The 22,210-nt window shown below is 41.1% G+C and overlaps 1 protein-coding gene across 3 annotated transcripts in view; it reads left to right on the top strand.

The window, feature by feature from the left end:
- ZCWPW2 (zinc finger CW-type and PWWP domain containing 2) overlaps positions 1 to 22,210 on the top strand; it is a 45,402-nt gene that overhangs the window by 3,171 nt on the left and 20,021 nt on the right. Inside the window, exons 1-4 of one of the 3 annotated variants that reach the window (XM_081164869.1) lie at positions 54 to 323; positions 1,382 to 1,518; positions 3,525 to 3,865; positions 4,844 to 5,003. In XM_081164869.1, the coding sequence (XP_081020995.1) occupies positions 3,579 to 3,865; positions 4,844 to 5,003 (447 nt within the window). In that variant the 5' untranslated portion in view covers positions 54 to 323; positions 1,382 to 1,518; positions 3,525 to 3,578. Of the gene's footprint in view, positions 1 to 53; positions 324 to 1,381; positions 1,519 to 3,524; positions 3,866 to 4,843; positions 5,004 to 22,210 lie in introns of those variants that run through there. The other 2 variants (XM_081164868.1, XM_081164870.1) reach the window with 2 other exon arrangements.

Genomic DNA, 22,210 nt, shown 5'->3' with positions numbered 1-22,210 from the left:
GTCCCACCTGGAAACCAAAGCCTCGCGACGGCCCGAGCAAAGAAGCGAGGCACGCCGGGATTTGTAGTCCCACGCGGCTCCGTTCCCCTTTAACTTTTGCGCAAGGGTTAAACGGAGGGCGAAGGGCGCTGTTCCCAGCGTGCAGCGCAGGCGCGCGGAGCATGGCGGGATTTGTAGTGCCGAGTTTCTGTCAGGGCTTCGTCTCTGGGGAGGTCGTGTCGTGAGGGGGGGGGCTGTTTCTCGTCTCTTAATGCCACGGCCGCGTCCTCCCTGAGTGGACTCACTGGAATGCGCGTGGCTTACTCGCGAGTAGGCATGCATAGGTCTGTAGTGCCAGGATGCTCCCAGACAAAGGGCTTGGGTGCTTGGTTTTATTTTTAAAGCACTTCTTTATAATGCTTTGTAGTCGAGAGGATTCCATAAGCCGTAAAATATTTGCAGCAAGACAACATTTAAAATAATAATAATTATAACAACAACAACAACAACAGGCATAGCGCTTGGGAGACTATGGTGCAAGTCTCCCCTCAGCCATAAAGCTCGCTAGGTGACCTTGGGCCAATCACCATTTCTCAGACTAGCCTGCCTCTCAGGGTTGTTGTGAGGATTGAAATGGAGAGGAGGAGAACCTTAACCCCTTGGGAGAAAAGGCAGCGTATAAATGTAATGAACACCAACACCCATAGCAGCCGCAGGTCAATGCCCGGGAAAATGCTTGGGCAAACTAGTGTTTTATATATATTTATTTATTTGGTTTGTCAGATTAAAGTTTTACTATCCACATATCCAACATATAACATAAAAACAAGATTCCAAAGTATCTCCTGGACTTCCCTCCTCCCCTTTGTGGGTCGTATTGTAAATCATTTCCTCCTGCGTATTTTATAATATAATCCAAATCTTTTACATCTCCGTTATGTCCAAAATTCACCGTCAAACTACAAGTGTTATTCCAACCCTACTAACAATTTTAGCTGTTTACAATGGTTTTTAAGGTAAATTATAAATTTCCTCCATTCCTTGTTAATATTTTGGTCTTTTGATTGTTCTGGTCAAAAAAAAAAAAAAAGGCAAACTAGTGTGTTTTAAGCATGGGCTGGAAACTCTATGTAGTTATTGGAGCTAGTGTGGTATAGTGGTTAAGAGCAGTGGACTCGTAATCTGGTGAACCGGGTTCGTGTCTTCGCTCCTCCACATGCAGCTGCTGGGTGACCTTGGGCTAGTCACACTTCTCTGAAGTCTCTCAGCCCCACTCACCTCACAGAGTGTTGGTTGTGGGGGTGGAAAGGAAAGGAGATTGTTAGCCGCTTTGAGATTCCTCAGGGTAGTGATAAAGCAGGATATCAAATCCAAACTCTTCTTCTAACTTTACCTTGGCTAGGAGAGTATTTCACAAGGTAGCTGCCACCACAGAAAAGGCTCTCCTGGTTTCCATAGTTTGGGGCACAATCAGAAAGTTGTCGGCTGAAGATATTGGTGAACGGTGGCAGGTCTATATTAAAGAAGGTGTTCTCTCAGGTAATCTGGTCCAAGTTACTGCAAATGAATCATTCAGATGCCACAAACAGGCCACTGGCATACTATGAAAAAATAATAATACTGGCTTTTATTTTGATGCTGAGGATACATGGAAGTTGTAAAAAAAAACCTTACATGCGTGAGCAGCACCAGCCCATCTGGAAGCACCCTAAATCACCCGAGTTCCCAGAATAAAAACCCATCTAGAAACACCTGAAGTCACCTGGCTTGTTTTAAACCAGTCTTCAACAAGCTGATGCCTTCCATGTCTTTTGGAATCAGTCCCAGGCATCATAAAAACTTCCAAACATGTCAGCTTGGTCATGTGGGGAGGAAGGGGAGCAATTGAGCCCAAGGCTTGCAGCTTATTCATGTTATGCTATACTTGTCAAAATGCAGCAAGAGATCTTGGCTGGATCATCTGTGCAACCAAGTTCCACACAAGGAAGTCAATCAGGCAGGTGGTCGCTGCGGAAAACCATTTCCCAAGCCCTAAGCTTGATATGTTTTCTGAGCATAAGGCTGGCAAGGCTCCTTGTGCTGCAGTTCCCAAGCACCTGGCAGCCGGCTGGTTGGGACAACTTACCTGCCAGTTGCCAGATGTCATTATGAAATCAGATGACTGACAAGTGGGTTGACTGCCCACATGTCAAAGCTGACCCACAGGGGTGGAGACAGATGACAATCTGGTCCACCAGGCCAAAAAGGTGTGCTAAACCAAGGCTTAGTGCGGTATTTTAATATGACCAGTGAGTTGAAAAGTACGGCTTGAATTTGCAGCTTGCAGCATGACAACCTAAATACACTCCTAAAACAGAATATTTATTTATTTTTGCATAGAATGTTCATTCCCATCTTTTGTGGTATTGAAATGGTAGACAAAATATGAAAGCGACACACCTCTTGCCCACCAGTTTTTGAGACTCCCAGTCTCTTCACTGAGCTGTGTGGGTCGTCATCTGCTTCATCACCAGCCATTTGTACTCATTTTGTCTCAGCTGGGACATCATCTGCTTTACTACTATCTCTAGTCTCTAGCTTTCTCCTAACCAAGGATTCCACTTTATCTGGGTAGAACCTCATATTATGGCCCTGTTTCTACCATCCTTTCGGCCTACAATAGCCATGGTTTTTAGTGAGCAATGGTTTCTAGCCACACAGCCATCAGTATGTGATGAAGATCAATCACTGCTGATCACCGTTTGCTAGGGCGAGAGTGAGGACCCACGGTGACTCTCCAGATATTTGAGTTCAATATCTGGAGTTCAACTCCCATGAGCCCCAGCCAGTGTGGCCAATGGTAAGGGACGATGGGGGTTGTAGTCCAAAACATCTGCCATAGGTTGGAGAAGGTTTGCCTGGAGTCTAGTGACACCTTAAAGGCAAACAAGTTTTATTATGGCATAAGCTGTAGAGCCCACTTCATCAAATGCATGGAGCATGCTCCCAACTTACCATATGCATATAAAACATGATTGTAAAGGAAGGGAAAACATAAAGGTTGGGGTTAAATGGCAATATAATGCAAATACTAGACAAATGAGTTAGAGCTTATATGCAAAATGACTTTTCACAGAAACAGTAAGTAACTGGTTGTTATAACAACCAACAGCCTGTGGAGGGTTGCAGGCTTTTCATCCTAGTGCTAAGGGAAGGAAGGTGTCGGTGCAGTCATTTATTATTCACAGTCTTCATTTCTAGGAATGGTATAGTGATGAAGCATTTAATTTTGGTATCTACCTTGTTCTCTTAAAGTTTACCCCTTCCTTACCCCTTTTGCATAACTTTTCTTCATAAATGTTTTGACTAGTAGATGTTCTAGTTTACCTTGGAAATAGGGCAATACGTCCTAATTTTCTGCTGTTTCCATCATGCTGCAGCTAACTATCACTTGCTTTTGAGAGCTTAGCTAGGGCTTTACGATTAATGGAGTTTAATAGTAGCTATTTGTTTTGGGGGTTTTGGATTTGTGTTAATTTGATCCTGTTCTTTTCTTTATATTTCAGAGGACACAAGTATTCATCAAGCTGTGACCTGTAAGAGTGAAGATCCTATATTATATGGATTCTGTAACAGAGCATAATTTTTATTTAGATAAAGTATGGGTGCAGTGTGAGAACAGCAGCTGTTTAAAATGGAGACTCTTATCACATGATGATGCAACACATATTGCTCCTAATGAACCATGGTATTGTTATATGAATCCTGATCCTTGGTTTAACAACTGTTCTGTTTCTGAAGAACATTTTCCGGGGGAGTCTCAGTTTCAAAAACATGGATTAAAATATGTGTATTCAAAGCTTCCTCTAGGAAGCTTAGTTTTGGTGAAAATGTACCGGTGGCCAAGGTAAGGTTTTAAAAAGTTAACATTTAATTGCAGGTAACACAGATTCGCTATATATTTTGAATGCAGTAGTCTGAGAAGACATAAAAACAATTCTAGCCTTGAAGAATGGGGGACAAAACAATTTTCCATTCTACTTCAGTTATTCTGTTCTGATATTGTCTCAGGAGGCCTAGTTAAAAAGTATACCAAAACAGTATGCTTCAGAAAAAAATAGGAGAAAGTGGAAAACAAGTTTGTTTGTTTGTTTGTTTGTTTTAAAAAAAGATTGTTCATGATAAGCACAAGCAAATGTTACCTCCAAACTTGTGACAAGAACAAGGAAAGGAAGTAGGGGAGCAATCCTATATTCCCCACAAGGCTGGCTAAAGAGTCATAGGATGTGGCAGAAATGCTGCTCCACCAGCAGAAAGGGTGTTGTGCCAGCAGGTCAGCCCTGGAGGTTCCTCCCCAATGTACCTGTGAAAAGTTCAATGAGTGTAAATGTACCACTAGCATTGTTCCCACTAGTGGTGGGCTCCAAAATGAGGTATTCCAACAGCTTGTCAGGCATGGGCTTGGACCTAGACGACTAAAGTATTCCTCATTCTCTCAACATGCCCCCAAAGTGAGCCTTTAACTATGACAGTCGAGCTGGCATGGTTATTTTAGGATTTCATTTTATTTTTTTACAACAGGATGAGAACATCCATGTACACACAGCTCCTGCCTGGCCATGCCAAACTAGCAGGCTGTGGGTTTGTGAATGCTGTACTGCAGATCCCCATCCAATACATAGGATTGCTCTGCAATGTGCCTTTATTTTGAAAGACAAGTTATTAAAGATCCCTGTGCTGATGGGGGGGGTGTGGGTGTGGGTGGGTGGGTGGGTGTGTAACGTTGCCAGTTATTGATGTTTCTGACTAAAAATAATTTGGGAGCATGTGTATTATATGCTTTTTCTTTCCCTGAACTGATTTTTTGAAAACATTTTATTTTAAGATGGCCTGCCATTCTTTGTCCTGATCCTACAAATGGACAGTATGTAACATACGACTCGGATGGAGATGTTGAAAGTCATCATGTAGAATTCCTGGGAAACCCCCATTCTAGGAGCTGGGCTGCTATAAAATATATTAGCATTTATCCTAGCTCATTTAAGGTAGGAGTTTTTAAAACTGTATTTTTTTCCCTTATTGATCATAACTTTAAAACTGCATAATACATATCTGCTAGATATGAACTTCCCTCATAACTAAAAAACAAAAAAACACCTCATAGAAGCAGAATGTTGGGATTGAAAATTTAGATTTGTCAACAAATTCTTTAGAGTTATACAGCACACCCATTACCTCTGACTTATAGATTCCAATGTACGGCAGCTTACACCTATCACTTGAATGGCCAGCAAGGTAATTTTTGAAAGAACTGGTTTTTATTTATTTATTGCTTGCTTTATTCTATGCATTTGTACCCTGACAGCTGATGAATTATTAGGCCAAAATTCCACCGATCCTCTCTTTGGAGTAGCTGGAGAAATGAATTTGGTTTCTCCATTTCTCCAAAGGATGGTTGGTACTGTCAGAAATGACTTCACCCATTTGTTAAATAATACAAAGATTCAAACTTGCAAGAATCACAGTTCTGGTTAGTGGCTGTGGATTTATTTTGAAAATTCCATACACTTCTGCATGGAAAAGGTTCTGCTATTAGAAGCCTTAAAAAATCTATGTAAATGGCATATATTGAGCTAATAATGTGAAGCCTGCCGGACCTGATGGGGTCTGTAAATGTACCAAATTCTAAATTGATCTAAAGAAAATTGCAACAGGTGCAGCAACTTTCACGAAAACTACAGATGCGCTTTATTCAGTGCTGAGGAAGGCAATCTTTCACTGTTTGATAAGGTTCTGAGCAGCGTTAAAAAAGTTATTAAGATTTTCATGCCCCATCATTGAGGGCTGTAGCAGCAACTGTGGGCAAAAAAAGGAAGATAGGATATGCACAGATTGATTTTTGAAGCAGAATTTTTGCCAGGATTACAACAGTATACAGTGGTACCTCGGGTTACATACGCTTCAGGTTACATACACTTCAGGTTACATATGCTTCAGGTTACAGACTCCGCTAACCCAGAAATAGTACCTTGGGTTAAGAACTTTGCTTCAGGATGAGAACAGAAATCGTGCTCCGACGGCGTGGCAGCAGCAGGAGGCCCCATTAGCTAAAGTGGTGCTTCAGGTTAAGAACAGTTTCAGGTTAAGAACAGACCTCCGGAACGAATTAAGTACTTAACCCGAGGTACCACTGTATACAGAAGCTACATACTGGATGCTGTGAGCAATGCCTATTTATTTGGTTATGAAATATGACAGGGGAGCAATGGTTTGGCAAGTGTTTGTCAACCTTTAGAAATCTGAGACGTATTCGGAAACCTGAGATGATTCCCTGTAACAAGATTGCTCTAGCATTGTAGTAAGGCTCTGATACTTCATAAGGCAATACAGGACTAAGACGTGGGGCATTTTTGCTGACTCTAGAACTTCATCCTCACCATCTGGATTTGTCCTAAAAGACCAAGGAAAAGCACAATTTGTGATATTGCATTACATCATTATGGTGTGCATCCAATATGTGGTATATCAGCCTTAGCTTCCAGTTGCCTGGCTTTGTGAAGCCAACATGTGAGAGCCTTAAATCTGGTCCTAAACTGGATTTTAAAAATAATAGTAATGAAATAGTAACAGACAGAGAGTCACAGTAATGTGGTACTCTTGTAACCCCAGACAAACATTTATTTCAAGCTCATACTGTGGCAAGGAGAATGAAGTTGGAGGAGAGCAACCAGCCTTAGCTTGCAGTTTGTCTAGATAAATTCTAAAACTGGAGAATTACAGTTCATTCACTACCTTTAATGCACAAGATTTAACTTTTGGAATTCAGAACATGCTTTGCTCATCTAGGCCAACAGCAGATAGATGTTCCAATTACATAACTTTATTCCAACAGAGATTAGGCAATCCTCATCTGTTGTTGACTTTAAATTAGCTTAAAGACGCAGATTTATTTCATTTTATGTAAGAAATTTATATACCACCATTTGCCAAAAGGCCACAGGGTGGTTTACTGCATGGTATCATGTTAGCATGATTTAGCTACTTAAAATAATGTCCACAAAATACAAAAAAAGAGTTCTATAACTGCTTCATAATAATAAATACATAGTTGGTTACAGTGTTTAAGTATTTGCAATGTCAACACAGCAAAAACCCACAACTCAACCCCTCCCTGCAAAATACAAGAGTCTAATAACATATTATCATTTACTGTAGAATATAATGTGTTTAACAACAACAGTAGTATAACTATATACAGTGGTGCCTCACAAGACGAAAAGAATCCGTTCTGTGATTCTCTTCGTCTAGCGGTTTTTTCGTCTTGCGAAGCAAGCCCATTGAAGGATTAGCGGATTAGCGCTATTAGTGGCTTTTAGCGGCTTATGTGCTGATCGGATCAGCTGATAAGCGGCTTAGCGGCTTAGAAAAAAGGGGGGGGGAAGGGAAAAAAACCAGCAGGAACTCGCAAGACATTGTCGTCTTGCGAAGCAAGCCCATAGGAAATTCGTTTTGTGAAGCACCTCCAAAACGGAAAACTCTTTCGTCTAGCGAGTTTTCCGTCTTGCGAGGCATTCGTCTTGCGGGGTCCCACTGTAAAAGCATTTTAACCTAAGATAATGGATGCTGTTCTTCAGAGTGAGGTGTGTGACTTTTTGTTTTGGTATGCTGGTCTAAATGCTTTTGGGATGGACTTGGATACATTAAACTGTTTAAAAGAATGTTGCTGATGGGTTTTATGGACATGTACTGTATTTGTATATGGTTGTAAACCATTTTGAGAAACAATCTTGCCTAAAAAGCAGTCTAAACATCTATAAAATGCAGCATGAATTAAACTGTCAACATACCTTTACTGTTTTGATCAAATTAGCTGTCTACCAACAGATGAATTTTCCATACACATGCTAGCGTTTACAGATTTCCTTTTTACTAGTCAAAGGCTTCTTTGTTAGCTTCTGGGTCAGAGGCTGTGTATACAGTTTGTTTTCTATTTGCACATTGTTGTACATGTTAGAACAGTTGGATATGTTTCCACATCACCTGCTGTAAGTCCACATCTGTGGCTGGAGAGGGTTTTGAAGAATATATTTCAATATATTTTTGTAGTCCCAAGTCAATTTATGTGGTTAGCTGCATCACGGTTGGGAAGTTTTGATTGTAACCACTTTCCCATTCAATCTGATGAAAAAACTGTAATGGTTTTAATAATAATAATTTTTATTTATACCCCGCCCTCCCCGGCCAAGGCTGGGCTCAGGGTGGCTAACAAGCAATAATAAAAACAAGTTGAATGAATACAACTTAAAAACAAGATTAAAATACAACATTAAAATACTGAAACATTAAAATATTAAAATGCAGCCTCATCACAAGAGGAGAAAGGAAAAAGAAAAAAGAAAGGGGGAAGGGAATCAAATTGGCTCCAAGCCAAAGGCCAGGCGGAACAACTCTGTCTTACAGGCCCTGCGGAAAGAAATCAGATCCTGCAGGGCCCTGGTCTCATGAGGCAGAGCGTTCCACCAGGCCCTGGCTCTGGTTGGAACTAATCTAACTTCCTTAGGGCCCGGGACCACTGGGGTGTTGCTCTTTATGGACCTTGAGGCTCTCCGTGGGATATACCAGGAGAGGCAGTCCCATAGGTACAAGGGTCCTGGGCCGTGAAGGGCTTTAAAGGTCAAAACCAGCACCTTAAATCTGACCCTGTACTCCACTGGGAGCCAGTGCAGCTGGAAAAGCAGTTAAGTTAAGTTGATTTCACCACTCACTTCTGTTGAGCGGTTGTGGTGTGATGTTCTTTTACCTCCTTAATATTCAGCTGTCAGCAGTGGTTTTCAAACAGCAAATGTCAAGATCCATTCACTTTTTTATGTTATCAAAGTTAAGTGTTAGTTTTGGTACAACATAAAAATGCTGCTCAAATCTTTTCTTTTGCTCCTTTTAGTGCGGGTAAAGTTTCTTCCTATTTATTGTATGAACTCTTCTGTAGCTAAATCTCCTGCCAATCATTTAGTAGTTTGATAAAACACCCTTAAATCTCCTCTTATTTCTGCCATTTCTACTTCAAATGCCTGCCTATCAATAAATGCTCTTCTGTCCTCTGATTGATCTTTGAAACTCCATCATATTTTTTTCTTTATTCTTCCTTTCATTCTCTACTTGGCCTGTTTTCTTTTTATGTGACATTGCAAATCTACTCCTTTCTTCTTCCCTTACCAAATTCAAGGACAGTCACTGTTGACTAAAGAAATGACTGATGACTGTTCTCAGGCCTTTTCCATGTCATTATCTGAGAGACGGAAAAGCCTGAAAGCAGATATACACAGTCAGTCTTTATTTGGCTGTTGTCATACTGTCTCCACTCAAGGCCATAATCTTATAGCTCTATTTGCAGGAAGTAAATGTGGCTTAGCTTCAGCTGCACCAGCTTACAGTCTTTATTCAACCTTTCTTGGAACATGCACAAGGCTAATGATCTATTGGTTTCACAAATTTGTGTATCCATAAGCCATCCTTTAGGACAGGAATGCCCAACCTCTGGAAATGTAGGTTCACATTAAGAATTATGTAGAAGAGGGAATTTCAGCAGATGCAAGTTGTACTGCCATAGCGCTACAGGTGTTTGAAAAGCTTTGTCGCTTAAAATGCCCCAATGCTAAAATGCTTGCTATCACTTCTTTTAAAAGTTTCCTGGCTTTCTTTAGGCAGCTACTTCAAAAGCCACATATGAATACAGTAATTAATATACGGTATATACCGGTATATTAATTGGCACATTTAATCTCTGCTGTGTACCTCTCTCTGTGTCCTATTTTCAGGACATTCCTCTTTGTGAGAGCGTTTTGATTATGTATTATAGGGAAATGGTTGTGATTCTCTGTCTCAACATGTAATAAACAGATGACTTAAGTGCCAGCTAGGTATGGTGTGGGGGGAAGCTTCTTCCGTTGAAGGAATACTCTAGCTGAATGGGTGATCATAAACAATTATACTTCTGCTGCAGAATTCTGAAATACATTGCTCCAGAATTAATAGCACAGGTAACAGCTTATTATTTTATAGTTTTTAGGCCAGGCTTCTTCAACCTCGGCCCTCCAGATGTTTTGAGACTACAATTCCCATCATCCCTGACCACTGGTCCTGCTAGGTAGGGATCATGGGAGTTGTAGGCCAAAAACATCTGGAGGGCCGAGGTTGAGGAAGCCTGTTTTAGGCCATACAGTTATTGGAACATCTGTATGGCTCCTCAAATGTATCCAAGCAATAGTGCTACATTTTGATGGCAAAAATGAGGGTGGTTACAGATACTAGTTGTAAGGTTCATAGATGATTCAAACAGCTTCTAAACACAGGATGATGCTCTGTTGATCAAGAAGTGGCTGTACTTCATAAGCAGACAAGCCTGCTATTAAGATTAACTCAGATATAATTACCACAAATTGCACTTGAACCAAAGGCTTCTTGACATTGTGAATTCCTTTGTCGGCTTCTGAAATTAGCCTGTTCCTGATATTTTCCTTTATCCCCAAGTGATTTACTATCTTCACAGATATGAAAACACCACAAAATAATAATAAAGCACACTATAGTGAAAACAACAGCAAGTAGACATTAATATCTTTTAATTACTGCCCAGAATAATTGCATATGCATAAAGTAGATTAGTCTTAAAAATAAAGGTGGCAGAGATAAAATGTGAAACCTAGAAACATTACCAATTAATAATTTTCAGAGATATTTATAAATTGTTATCCTGTGCAATCCATTAAGGAAAGCTTAGTTTAATAAAATTGTCTTAACTAGATCTAGTAAAAATATTAACTAAAGGCTTAACGTACCATGTTTTAAGTCCACTCCAGCTTCTGGTTCTGACATCATCTGAATACTTGTTTTCAGTGCCACAGCTCCTGCTTTTGGGTTTGCTGCCTTCATTGGCACAGCTCCAGGAAAATACAGGTATCTTTTTATTTTTGTCAGTGCTGGTAAGTCAGTTGTACTGCATAACACTTGAATGAGCATGTAAAATATCCATCTGAGAGATGCTGCCATTCGGGGGCCCATATAGCATTTTAGAGTTTATCTGTGCTTTAGTTTGAAGTTTGGCTGGTATATCCTATGCATTTTAATTATAAGCTCCTGAGTTATTCCGAAGTTCCAAATAAAAGTTTGAATATTTAATATTATGATCTAGAAATTGCCTTTCAAAAATCACTTGCTCTTTTCTCCTGATGGAACCTGCCCAAAAGATTCTCAGTGACGGCTGCCAAGTCAATTACTTTTGGTGAATTTCTGTCCTGTTTATAAATCCAGATAATTTGCACTTTGTAAAGGCAAGTTTAAATAACGTTGCCTTTGAAATTTCTGGGTTGGGATCTATGTATCAATTCTGGATTGGAATCCATGTGCTATAGATGTATAGCTGTTAGGTGTTAATACATGCATTTTGAATTTTCCACTGATTAAAAAGTACTTAAATCTGTTTCTAAGCAAATATGAGGCTCAGATAATAAACCCTTCGTGCCAGCAGCACTTTTCTGGTTGCAGTCTCAGAAAGCAGCCAAGGTAGAAGGGAGGGAGGCTGCTGGTATATGCAGGGAGTTCGTTTCTGAGACTGCACACCAAAGAAACTAGTATTGAGAGCAACTACTACTAGGGACCGTTGCACTCCAGCAGTAGCTTCCATGGGTGTAACCCTTCAGAGCAGGATTAACTAAAGATCGTAATTCGAACTGTGAAAGAATTTGTGGTGGGCTTCTGATGCTCATCTCGTGTTTGAAGTAAGCATTGCCAAGCCCCCAAAGTTAATTCCCAGGCTGAACCTAGCAAACTTCAGTGGCATTGGTACCTCAAATTTTAAAAAGGTAAAGGACCCCTGACAGTTAAGTCCAGTCGCAAACGACTTTGGGGTTGTGGCGCTCATCTCGCTTTACTGGCCGAGGGAGCCGACGTTTGTCCGCAGACAGTTTTTCTGGGTCATGTGGCCAGTATGACTAAGCTGCTTCTGGCGAAACCAGAGCAGTGCACGGAAACGCCGTTTACCTTCCTGCCGGAGTGGTACCTATTTATCTACTTGCACTTTGACATGCTTTTGAACTGCTAAGTTGGCAGGAGCTGAGACCGAACAACGGGAGATCACCCCATTGCGGGGATTTGACCGACCGACCTTCCAATCGGCAAGCCCTAGGCTCTGTGGTTTAGACCACAGCGCCACCCACGTCCCTGTACCTCAAATTTACTTCAGTTAAATAATAAATGATGCCTCGTAATTGACGCTCCCTTGCACCATTAGCTCATTTAACATGGATTTCCCTTAAAATGCAATCTTTGAAAGTACTTCTGGAATAGTTAAGTCAATTTCTGGAAGTGTTTAGTCACGTAAGCAGATTGTATCTGCCTGTAAAAATAGCAGTACCCTGTTTAAGCTGAAATGACATTTTAAAAGATATCTGCTTCTAGATATTTGTTTCATCTTTTTGATATGTTATAAACACACACACACACACATGCACAAAGTGAGAAATAAGTTTTGTAGAGGAAAAATACCCCAATGTGAATAGAATAATCAATACAAAATAGGATAATTCTACTAATGGAATATTTGAAAAGCTTTTTATTTTAAAAGGGAAGTTTCATTCTGATTCCAAAATCATTTACAGCCTGAAATACAGTTCAGTTAAAACCTAAGAACTAGGATTTAAACATATACTGCATAATCAGCTTAGATCTGTATGTCATCTTAATTGGATAATGGATTAGAGTTTGAAATGGTTAAGCTGGAATACACAAATGAGGTATCTTGAAAGAGCTATAGTGAGGTTTTTTAAGCCCTAGGAATTGCTTTATTAGATTAGATCAAATGCCTATCTAGTTGCACATGCTGTTTTAAACAGTGAGTAAGTCAGATGTTTGGAAGCTTGCAAGCGGAGTAACCATGGAGATGGCTATCTCCAGTAATTTCCCCCAGTATCTGGTTATTAAAAGTATGATGCCTGAATATGGAGGCTCAATTATTATTATTATTATTATTATTATTATTATTATTATTATTATTATTATTATTTACTATTACAGCTAATAGACTTACAGATCAATGAGTTCCTGTACTAAGTTTCCATCTAATTTAGCAGCCATCACTGTTTCTTAGCTATGGTTTGCACAAGTTGATTCCTTTTGCTTATTTTAATTGAAACGAGTGAGCAATTTTATTGGATGGGCTGGGAAGCTAAAATTTAGGGAGAGAATGATTTCTCTACCTATTTCAACATTTTATGAATGTATATCATGTATCCCCTTAGTCATGCTTTCTGTCATCGTAAAACCACTGCTTTATTTCCCTAATCACTTTAGTTGCTACTTTCTGTACCTTCTCCAAAATAAAAAAAATTCTGTGTATCTGAAGAAGTGTGCATGCACACGAAAGCTCATACCAAGAACTAACTTAGTTGGTCTTTAAGGTGCTACTGGAAGGAATTTTTTTTATTTTGACTATGGCAGACCAACACGGCTACCTATCTGTAACTGTACCTTCTCCAGTTATCCTTTTAGAAATTGAGTGACCAGAGGTGAACACAGTGTTCTGAAAGGCAGTGCAGCTTCTACCAACACATTTGGATAGGCAGACTATCTTTAGCTGTTTTTGTCCCAATGGATATCTGAGATCAGATGTAACTCCTCTTAGGGGAGAAAATATGGAAGAGAAACGATCTGAGGAAAGAACATCCTCCTCGCCATGGGTGTAGCCAAAATTTTTTTTTTGGGGGGGGGAGCAGGCCTTTTGTATGAACTTGGGGAGGAGGCACAAGTTTCCTATCCTTAAGTTAGGTTCTTTCGTCCCTCAGATTCCTTGCAATCAAATTTTAAGATGATCTTTTAAAATATGTATTTCACCACAAGGTGGCGCACATGTATATTGAAAACGCAGTAGCTTGAATCCTTTGTACTGTAAATAACTTTCTTGGAAATTCCTTATTTGTATGCTTGTATTGTCAAGAAAATACCTTAAATCAAGTAATACACATTTCATCACAATGTCATTTCTTTAAAAAGTGTGCTTTACTGCATTATGTGTGCACATAATTGTTGTGCATACATTACTATACCAAACTGAAGAGGTTGTGAATGACGTCTTCCCTTGTAATTAGCATGTATCCGCCTTGATAGACACACAAAAGGATGACTACTTTTGCTATCATAATTCTAGTTTTGTTTGTTTTTTTAATTACAAGTATTCAAAGGGCAAACGGGCCTTTCATTAGGCATAGTTATTTGGAGCAATTAAGGGAATTAAAATAATTAGGATTTTGTGTTAGCTGTTCTGAAAAAAAGGTGATTTTTCAGGAAGATTATGTTAATTGAACCAACTATGGAGATCTAACAACACAATTTATTTTAGTTTTTGCTCTTAACATTTGTGCTTGGGGTTTTTAAAAAATAAATAAATTGAAAGCTTGCAAACAAACAGTGTAGTTCATTTGGTTTATTAAAATAATTACCCTTTTCTATTCTGTGTATGCTCCTATATAATATAAAGTTGCAGGTTCAGGGAGGATCATGCACAAACGCAACGAGGATGCAGAGCATTCCTTGCAAAGAGCAGGTCATTACTTTTGTATGGTTCGTATACTTAAAAAGTTAGCTTCGCCTATTTGAACAGTTTCATGGTTTGGACAGCTATACAGAATACGTAGGGTTGGATTCAGAGATAGGCATGCTTAAATTAGTCATGTATTCCAACTTAATCCCATTGATTTTAGTGGGTCTGTGCTAAAGTTGACTTAAGTTTAGATTCCATCCCATTGATTTCTCTGGGTCTGTTTAAAAAATACTAAACTGTATTTAACTCAGAGTATAATAATAATTATGGGAGTTAAAAGGATGTTAATAGAAAGCCTTGGCTTGGGGTAAGAGCATTATTCATGAAGCAACACCATTCATTTTAGTAAGACTTGTATGTAAGTTGAAGACAATGGATTGCACCAGAAATTGAAGTGGGTACAAAAATAAAAAAGCAATACTGGGAAAGCCTGCGTAATTGTTGTGGGTCACACTAATTTTCCCAAACACAGAGAGGTGAATGGGAAGCTAACCAGCTGCTCAACCTTGTTAGATGACACCAAGCTTGGAAATGTCTCCTAAAGCTACAATTCTAAATGAATTTATATGTAAATAAAGTCTAATTCAATCCATTGGACCTTACTTCCAAGTAAACATGCACAGGACCAATTTGTAATCTTAAGTGATTCTATAGTATGGAAAAACTGGTTTCTTTCCATTGTGTTGTCATTTTGGCTGAGGTTGGCTTGGACTAATATTATTCCCCTTCTTTTTATTTGTTTGTTGCAGGGACATTTCAGAAGTTTAGGAAAGCAAAAACAATTTAATAAAGTGTTTGTGTGCTGGGTACATATGTTGCCCCCTTTGTTGTGATCTGTGGTATTACTGGCCCTTTGATTATTTTTTAATGCAGTAGTCAAGGCTAAAGGCCAAATGAGGGCATGATTAATGGCATTCCCACATTATTCCTTTTGAAGCCTTTACCAACCCAGAATAAAATAAAAATAAAAATAAAATGTCATTGATCCTATTTGTGCACGAAACTTCTGGGTTCACAACATCATCTGTGAATGTGCGTGGCTTCCCAACGCAGAATTGCTAACCAAGGTTGTGTGCACATGTCAGGAGTCCAGTCCCTGGCTTGATAACACAGCGAGTGTAATTAAAAAGGATGATTTATTGCCAAAACAAACAGACAACTCTGGACGGCTCTAACACAGCCCCCGCCATCATCAGTCATGATGACCCTTCTGAAGCCTGCTTCCGGTGAGACTAGAAGCAACTGAACTTTCGCTTCACACATCTTTTTTACTTCCTATCTTGGAGCCCTCCCATTCGTCGAGACCTCAGACTGAGTGCGTCAGCACCCTACTCTTCCCCATTCTCTGAGAGGCTGTCTCTTAATTCTTCCCCGTGTGTTTGTGCTTCTGGCAAGCTTTGACTGCGTTCTAGCTGGCTCCCCGCCATTCCCTTATCTGTCGGCATTCCAAGGGGCGGTGGAGTTGGCACAAACTGATGCTCATCCTGCATGGCAGTTAACCCTCTCTGTTCCTTGCTGCTGTCTTCAGCTGGCTGCAACCCTTCCGTGGGAGGTGGCTCATTCATGACAGCACATTACTGGTGTAAAATGCAACCAGGTTGTTATTTTTCTCAATTTGGATCGAAGCTGGGCTGGAGAAAAACACATCAGAACAGTAATTCATTAAAAAACACCACCACCAGATTGTGTCTAATGTTGTGGGTAAACCACTTCCCAAACTATCAGTTGGAGTGTCACGGTCTGGTTTACGGGCGGTCAAAGTCCTGGCAGAAGACGTCGGGACTGGGGGCAAGACGGCGGGGTGGGAGCAGGAACAAGAGTCCAGAAGCCAGGAGTCAGGAAGCCAAGGGTCCGAGGGTCAGGATGCAAGGAGTCACGAAGCCAAGGGTCTGAGGATCAAGAAGCAAGGAGTCAAGAAGCCAAGGGTCCGAGGGTCAGGAAGCAAGGAGTCAAGAAGCCCAAGGCAGGAAGCGTGTTGTTGTGGCAAAGTGCTAAAGGGAAATGCTGACATTATATCCCTTCTCGGCTCTTGCCACCAGGTGCTGTGAGTTACCAATCGGCCTCACCTGTGCGGCCGCGCCTTGCCTCTTGAGAAGAAACTTAGGAAAGCCCTAGCCCTTGCGGCAAGAGTATTGTTAGCCCAGAAATGGAAAGAAGAAGAAATTCCGACAAAAGAAGATTGGCAGGTGAAATTAATGGACTATGCAGAATTGGCCAAAATGACAGGAAGGATTCGAAACCTGCGGGACCAGAGATTTACAGAAGGTTGGAAAAAGTATATGAATTATTTGAAGAGCAACTGTAATCAACAAATTACGCTAGTAGGACTACAAGAAGTTTTGTAAGGGGAAATATATTAAGTGTTACAAAGTAGAAAAATATAGATATATTGGTTATGAGTTTGAAAGGTAATAGGGAAGATAAGAAATGCATACTGAGAGATTAGATTGGAAATTTTTCAGACAGGATTGATGGAAGTCAAAAATTTGAATAAGATGTAAAAGTATGTTTAATTACTGTTGAAAATGATATGTTTAAAAAACCAATAAAAATTATATATATATATATATATATATATATATGCTTTCGTAGATTTTCACGGGTACAGGAATGCAGGTTTTGGTGTCTTCGGGTGTCTTCCCGTGTAAGAGTTGGGGTGTCTAGGCGACGTTTCGACGAGGTCTCACTCGTCATCTTCAGGCTGGTGCTTTCGGCTTCTTGTTACTGGAACAGAGCAGGATCTCAGTGTTTGAGTTCCTATAAATACTGTTGAGGGGGTGTGGTGTATAGCCTCCAACGTTCTGGGCAGAGAGGAAGTTCCCAGTTTAGTGTGTCTTTTCTTCTTTTGTTCATTAATTACTTGAGGGATATCTTGAGTGATTTCTTGAGTGATATTCTGAGTACCACTTAGGAGGGTCATTAGGTGTGGATTAGTTGCTAAAGCTTTCGTGTCTTGACCTCTTGAGCTTGTGAAGAGTTTTTTCTGAGAAGATGGCTGTACTGCACTTAGTTGTGCTCTGGCTTGGCTTCGTGTATAGGGGCGAGCTGTGGTTTTGTGCCCTGTGCCAGCCAGATCTGTGTAGGGATTGCAGGGGGGTGCAGCATCCGGAGGTGCCACTATGGTTTGGCTACTGGATGGTGTCTGTAATTTATCTGTGGAGAGGGTCTGGGTTTGGGTCTGGTGTGGTTGATTGGAGATGGCGTTCTGTGTGCCTCTGGTTCTGGTGTCGGTTTTTGTGGGGAGGGCTATTTTCCAGATGTCTGGCAGGCGGGACGTATCGTCACGCTTGTTCATGTTGTGAGGGTGTTTCTCTATCTCGATGGCTTCCATGATTATTCTCTTGTGGTGGTGTTCCATGTTAAAGAGCAATTTGGAATCTGAAAAATTAATTTCGTGTCCTGTTTCTTTCATGTGTTGGTAAAGAGAGGATATTCTAAGTGGTACTCAGAATATCACTCAAGAAATCACTCAAGATATCCCTCAAGTAATTAATGAACAAAAGAAGAAAAGACACACTAAACTGGGAACTTCCTCTCTGCCCAGAACGTTGGAGGCTATACACCACACCCCCTCAACAGTATTTATAGGAACTCAAACACTGAGATCCTGCTCTGTTCCAGTAACAAGAAGCCGAAAGCACCAGCCTGAAGATGACGAGTGAGACCTCGTCGAAACGTCGCCTAGACACCCCAACTCTTACACGGGAAGACACCCGAAGACACCAAAACCTGCATTCCTGTACCCGTGAAAATCTACGAAAGCAAATATCTCACCTCTACGGGGAGGAAACCTTCCAGCTGACAAGAACCTACGAGAAACTAGAAATCCGAAGAGCCACCATCTTATGTGATCTCTTGTTCCTACGCAACTGCCGAGACAACAACTTAATTCCCACATGCTTCCAACTTAAATTCCACTCTAAAACCCCAGCTACCGAAAGGATCCTGAAACGAACTGAACTATCCCTAATCAGAAACGAACTACATAAGAAAAGATACCTACTAAACCAAACCAACAAAGATCTGCTCACTCTTCACCTCAAACTTTGTAACAAAATCCACCCTGCACTCTGGGACAAATGCAAACAACTAGCCGTTTGGAGAGCTGAAACGGAGTCCGCACATAAGACAGACACACACACCAACAAACTCCACAAACTAGAGAAACGCCAGAAGCCCAGCCACCCTCCACAACAACCCATGAAACAAACAGTACATAACATATCAGACAGGATCCTCACCTCAACTGAAACCAAAGTACTCTCCAAAGGTTTCAACTTTGCAGTCGCCCCGAGACGCATCCCCACGGAAAACATCATATGCGGAGTCGAAGCTAGCCTAACCAAAATCAACCCAGATGAAGCCAATAAAATCAGACTTGAAGTCACCAACATCCTCTGCTCCAGCAAACCACCCAGAAGCAATTTACACAAAGAAGAACAGAAAGCACTCACCAACCTGAGGAAAGACAACAACATAATCATTCTCCCAGCAGACAAAGGTAATGCCACTGTTGTGATGAACACATCGGACTACCAAGCAAAACTATCAAATCTACTCCAAGACCCTACCTACCAACCTATAAAAACAGATCCCACCACCTATCTGGAAAAAACCACCAAATCCAAAATAAAAGCCTCTCCTATCAGTGAAGAAATCCAGCTAAGAATCATCCCCAGAGAAAAATCATCCAGATGCCCCAAACTCTACGGTCTCCCCAAGATACACAAAGAAGGAACACCACTCAGACCAATAGTCAGCTCCATAGGCTCACCTCTACAAAATCTCGCTAAATTTCTCGCTAAGCAACTTCAGCCCTATGCAGAATCTATCGCTTCACACGTTACAAACTCCTTCCAGTTCATAGAAACAATAAAGAAGCAAAACCTACATCCCGACGACCTACTTGTGAGCTTCGATGTTGTATCTCTCTTCACACAAGTGCCCATTAATGAAGCCTTGACAGCCATTCAAAACAAATACAATCCCCCCGAATACATCCTGGACCTGACCAACCACTGCCTAACCAACACGTACTTCATCCACAATGGACAAAGATACAAACAGATAGAAGGAGCACCTATGGGATCACCCCTCTCACCGGTCATCGCAAATCTGTACATGGAACACTTTGAAACCAATGCTTTAGACAAGTCAGAACACAAACCCAAACTTTGGCTCAGGTATGTTGACGACACCTTTGTAATTTGGCCACACGGGAAGAAAAAACTAGATAGCTTCCTCACACATCTCAACAGCCTACACCCCAAAATACAATTCACTATGGAAATAGAAGCCAACAACCAACTTCCCTTCCTTGACGTCCTAATCTACAAAAAACCTGATGGCTCCCTAGGACACACTATCTACCGGAAAAAAACACACACCAACCGCTACTTACATGCACAATCACACCACCACCCTGCACAAATAAACTCCGTAGCCAAGACTCTCATCTCCAGAACCAAACGCCTGGCTGACAAAGACCACGAACACGAAACAGGACACGAACAGGACACGAAATTAATTTTTCAGATTCCAAATTGCTCTTTAACATGGAACACCACCACAAGAGAATAGTCATGGAAGCCATCGAGATAGAGAAACACCCTCACAACATGAACAAGCGTGACGATACGTCCCGCCTGCCAGACATCTGGAAAATAGCCCTCCCCACAAAAACCGACACCAGAACCAGAGGCACACAGAACGCCATCTCCAATCAACCACACCAGACCCAAACCCAGACCCTCTCCACAGATAAATTACAGACACCATCCAGTAGCCAAACCATAGTGGCACCTCCGGATGCTGCACCCCCCTGCAATCCCTACACAGATCTGGCTGGCACAGGGCACAAAACCACAGCTCGCCCCTATACACGAAGCCAAGCCAGAGCACAACTAAGTGCAGTACAGCCATCTTCTCAGAAAAAACTCTTCACAAGCTCAAGAGGTCAAGACACGAAAGCTTTAGCAACTAATCCACACCTAATGACCCTCCTAAGTGGTACTCAGAATATCACTCAAGAAATCACTCAAGATATCCCTCAAGTAATTAATGAACAAAAGAAGAAAAGACACACTAACCTGGGAACTTCCTCTCTGCCCAGAACGTTGGAGGCTATACACCACACCCCTCAACAGTATTTATAGGAACTCAAACACTGAGATCCTGCTCTGTTCCAGTAACAAGAAGCCGAAAGCACCAGCCTGAAGATGACGAGTGAGACCTCGTCGAAACGTCGCCTAGACACCCCAACTCTTACACGGGAAGACACCCGAAGACACCAAAACCTGCATTCCTGTACCCGTGAAAATCTACGAAAGCATATATATATATATATATATATATATATATATAGATATATATATATATATATATATATATATATATATATGCAGGTTTTGTTGTCTTCGGGTGTCTTCCCGTGTAAGAGTTGGGGTGTCTAGGCGACGTTTCGACGAGGTCTCACTCGTCATCTTCAGGCTGGTGCTTTCGGCTTCTTGTTACTGGAACAGAGCAGGATCTCAGTGTTTGAGTTCCTATAAATACTGTTGAGGGGGTGTGGTGTATAGCCTCCAACGTTCTGGGCAGAGAGGAAAATCTACGAAAGCATATATATATATATATATATATATATATATATATATATATATATGGAAAGCCCTAGTCCTGCGAAGGCCTACCGGTCACAGGGCCTGGCTCCTGCACGCACTCCTGACACGGAGTGCCTTGGGTGCAGAGTAAATGGGAGTGTGTACACAGCCTACGTGTTGAAAAATGACATGCTTCAAAAGTATTTTGACTTTTAAAAACATGTTTCCATTTGTATTTTGAGTTTTAAAAGTTGAAGCCAGTGGTTCCCAAAGGAGGTGGGTGCCACCCTCTGCAGGTTGGTGGAATTACCTAGGAGGGCACTTAGAGGCATGGGGGCAGCAGCTGGAGGTGTAAATGACTATAACAGTTTGAAAAGCTGGTATCGCTGGATCATGTTTGTGAGGTAATTAAACTAGTTTTAATTAGGTTTTGAACAAGTGTGCAATTAATTTTTTACTGTGTTGATTTTTATTGTGTGATGTTCCTCAGTGGGTGGTGCAAACCACTACAGTGGTACCTATGGTTACGTACTTAATTCGTTCCAGAGTTCCGTTCTTAACCTGAAACTGTTCTTAACCTGAAGCACCACTTTAGCTAATGGGGCCTCCTGCTGCTGCCGCGCCACCAGAGCACAATTTCTGTTCTCATCCTGAAGCAAAGTTCTTAACCTGAGGTACTATTTCTGGGTTAGCGGAGTGTGTAACCTGAAGCGTATGTAACCTGAAGCGTATGTAACCCGAGGTACCACTGTATTTAGAATAATATTCTTTCTTTATAGGTTAGGGGGCACTGGGGAGTAGCTCATGGAACCAAGGGGGCGATCCCCCCCCCCCCAAGTTTGAGAACTTGGTCTAGGCCCTATGACAGCAGTGCATGGAAGCTTTACTTGCAATGGTTGAGGTGGAAAACCTTTCGTAAATGTTTTTTGGTTTTGATTTAGAATGTCACTGTGCACACTAATTCTCCCAATACTGGCAGTTGTATAGACACTTTAGATCATTTTTGCATGGACCTAGAAATTTGAAGGCTGTCAAAAGAGAAACAGGGAGCCCAGGACCATAT

The sequence above is a fragment of the Podarcis bocagei genome (assembly GCF_964188305.1).
Source record: "Podarcis bocagei genome assembly, chromosome: 12".
NCBI lineage: Eukaryota > Metazoa > Chordata > Lepidosauria > Squamata > Lacertidae > Podarcis > Podarcis bocagei.
Note: the sequence above shows the minus strand (reverse complement) of the source record. Positions and strands in the feature narration are given on the sequence as shown.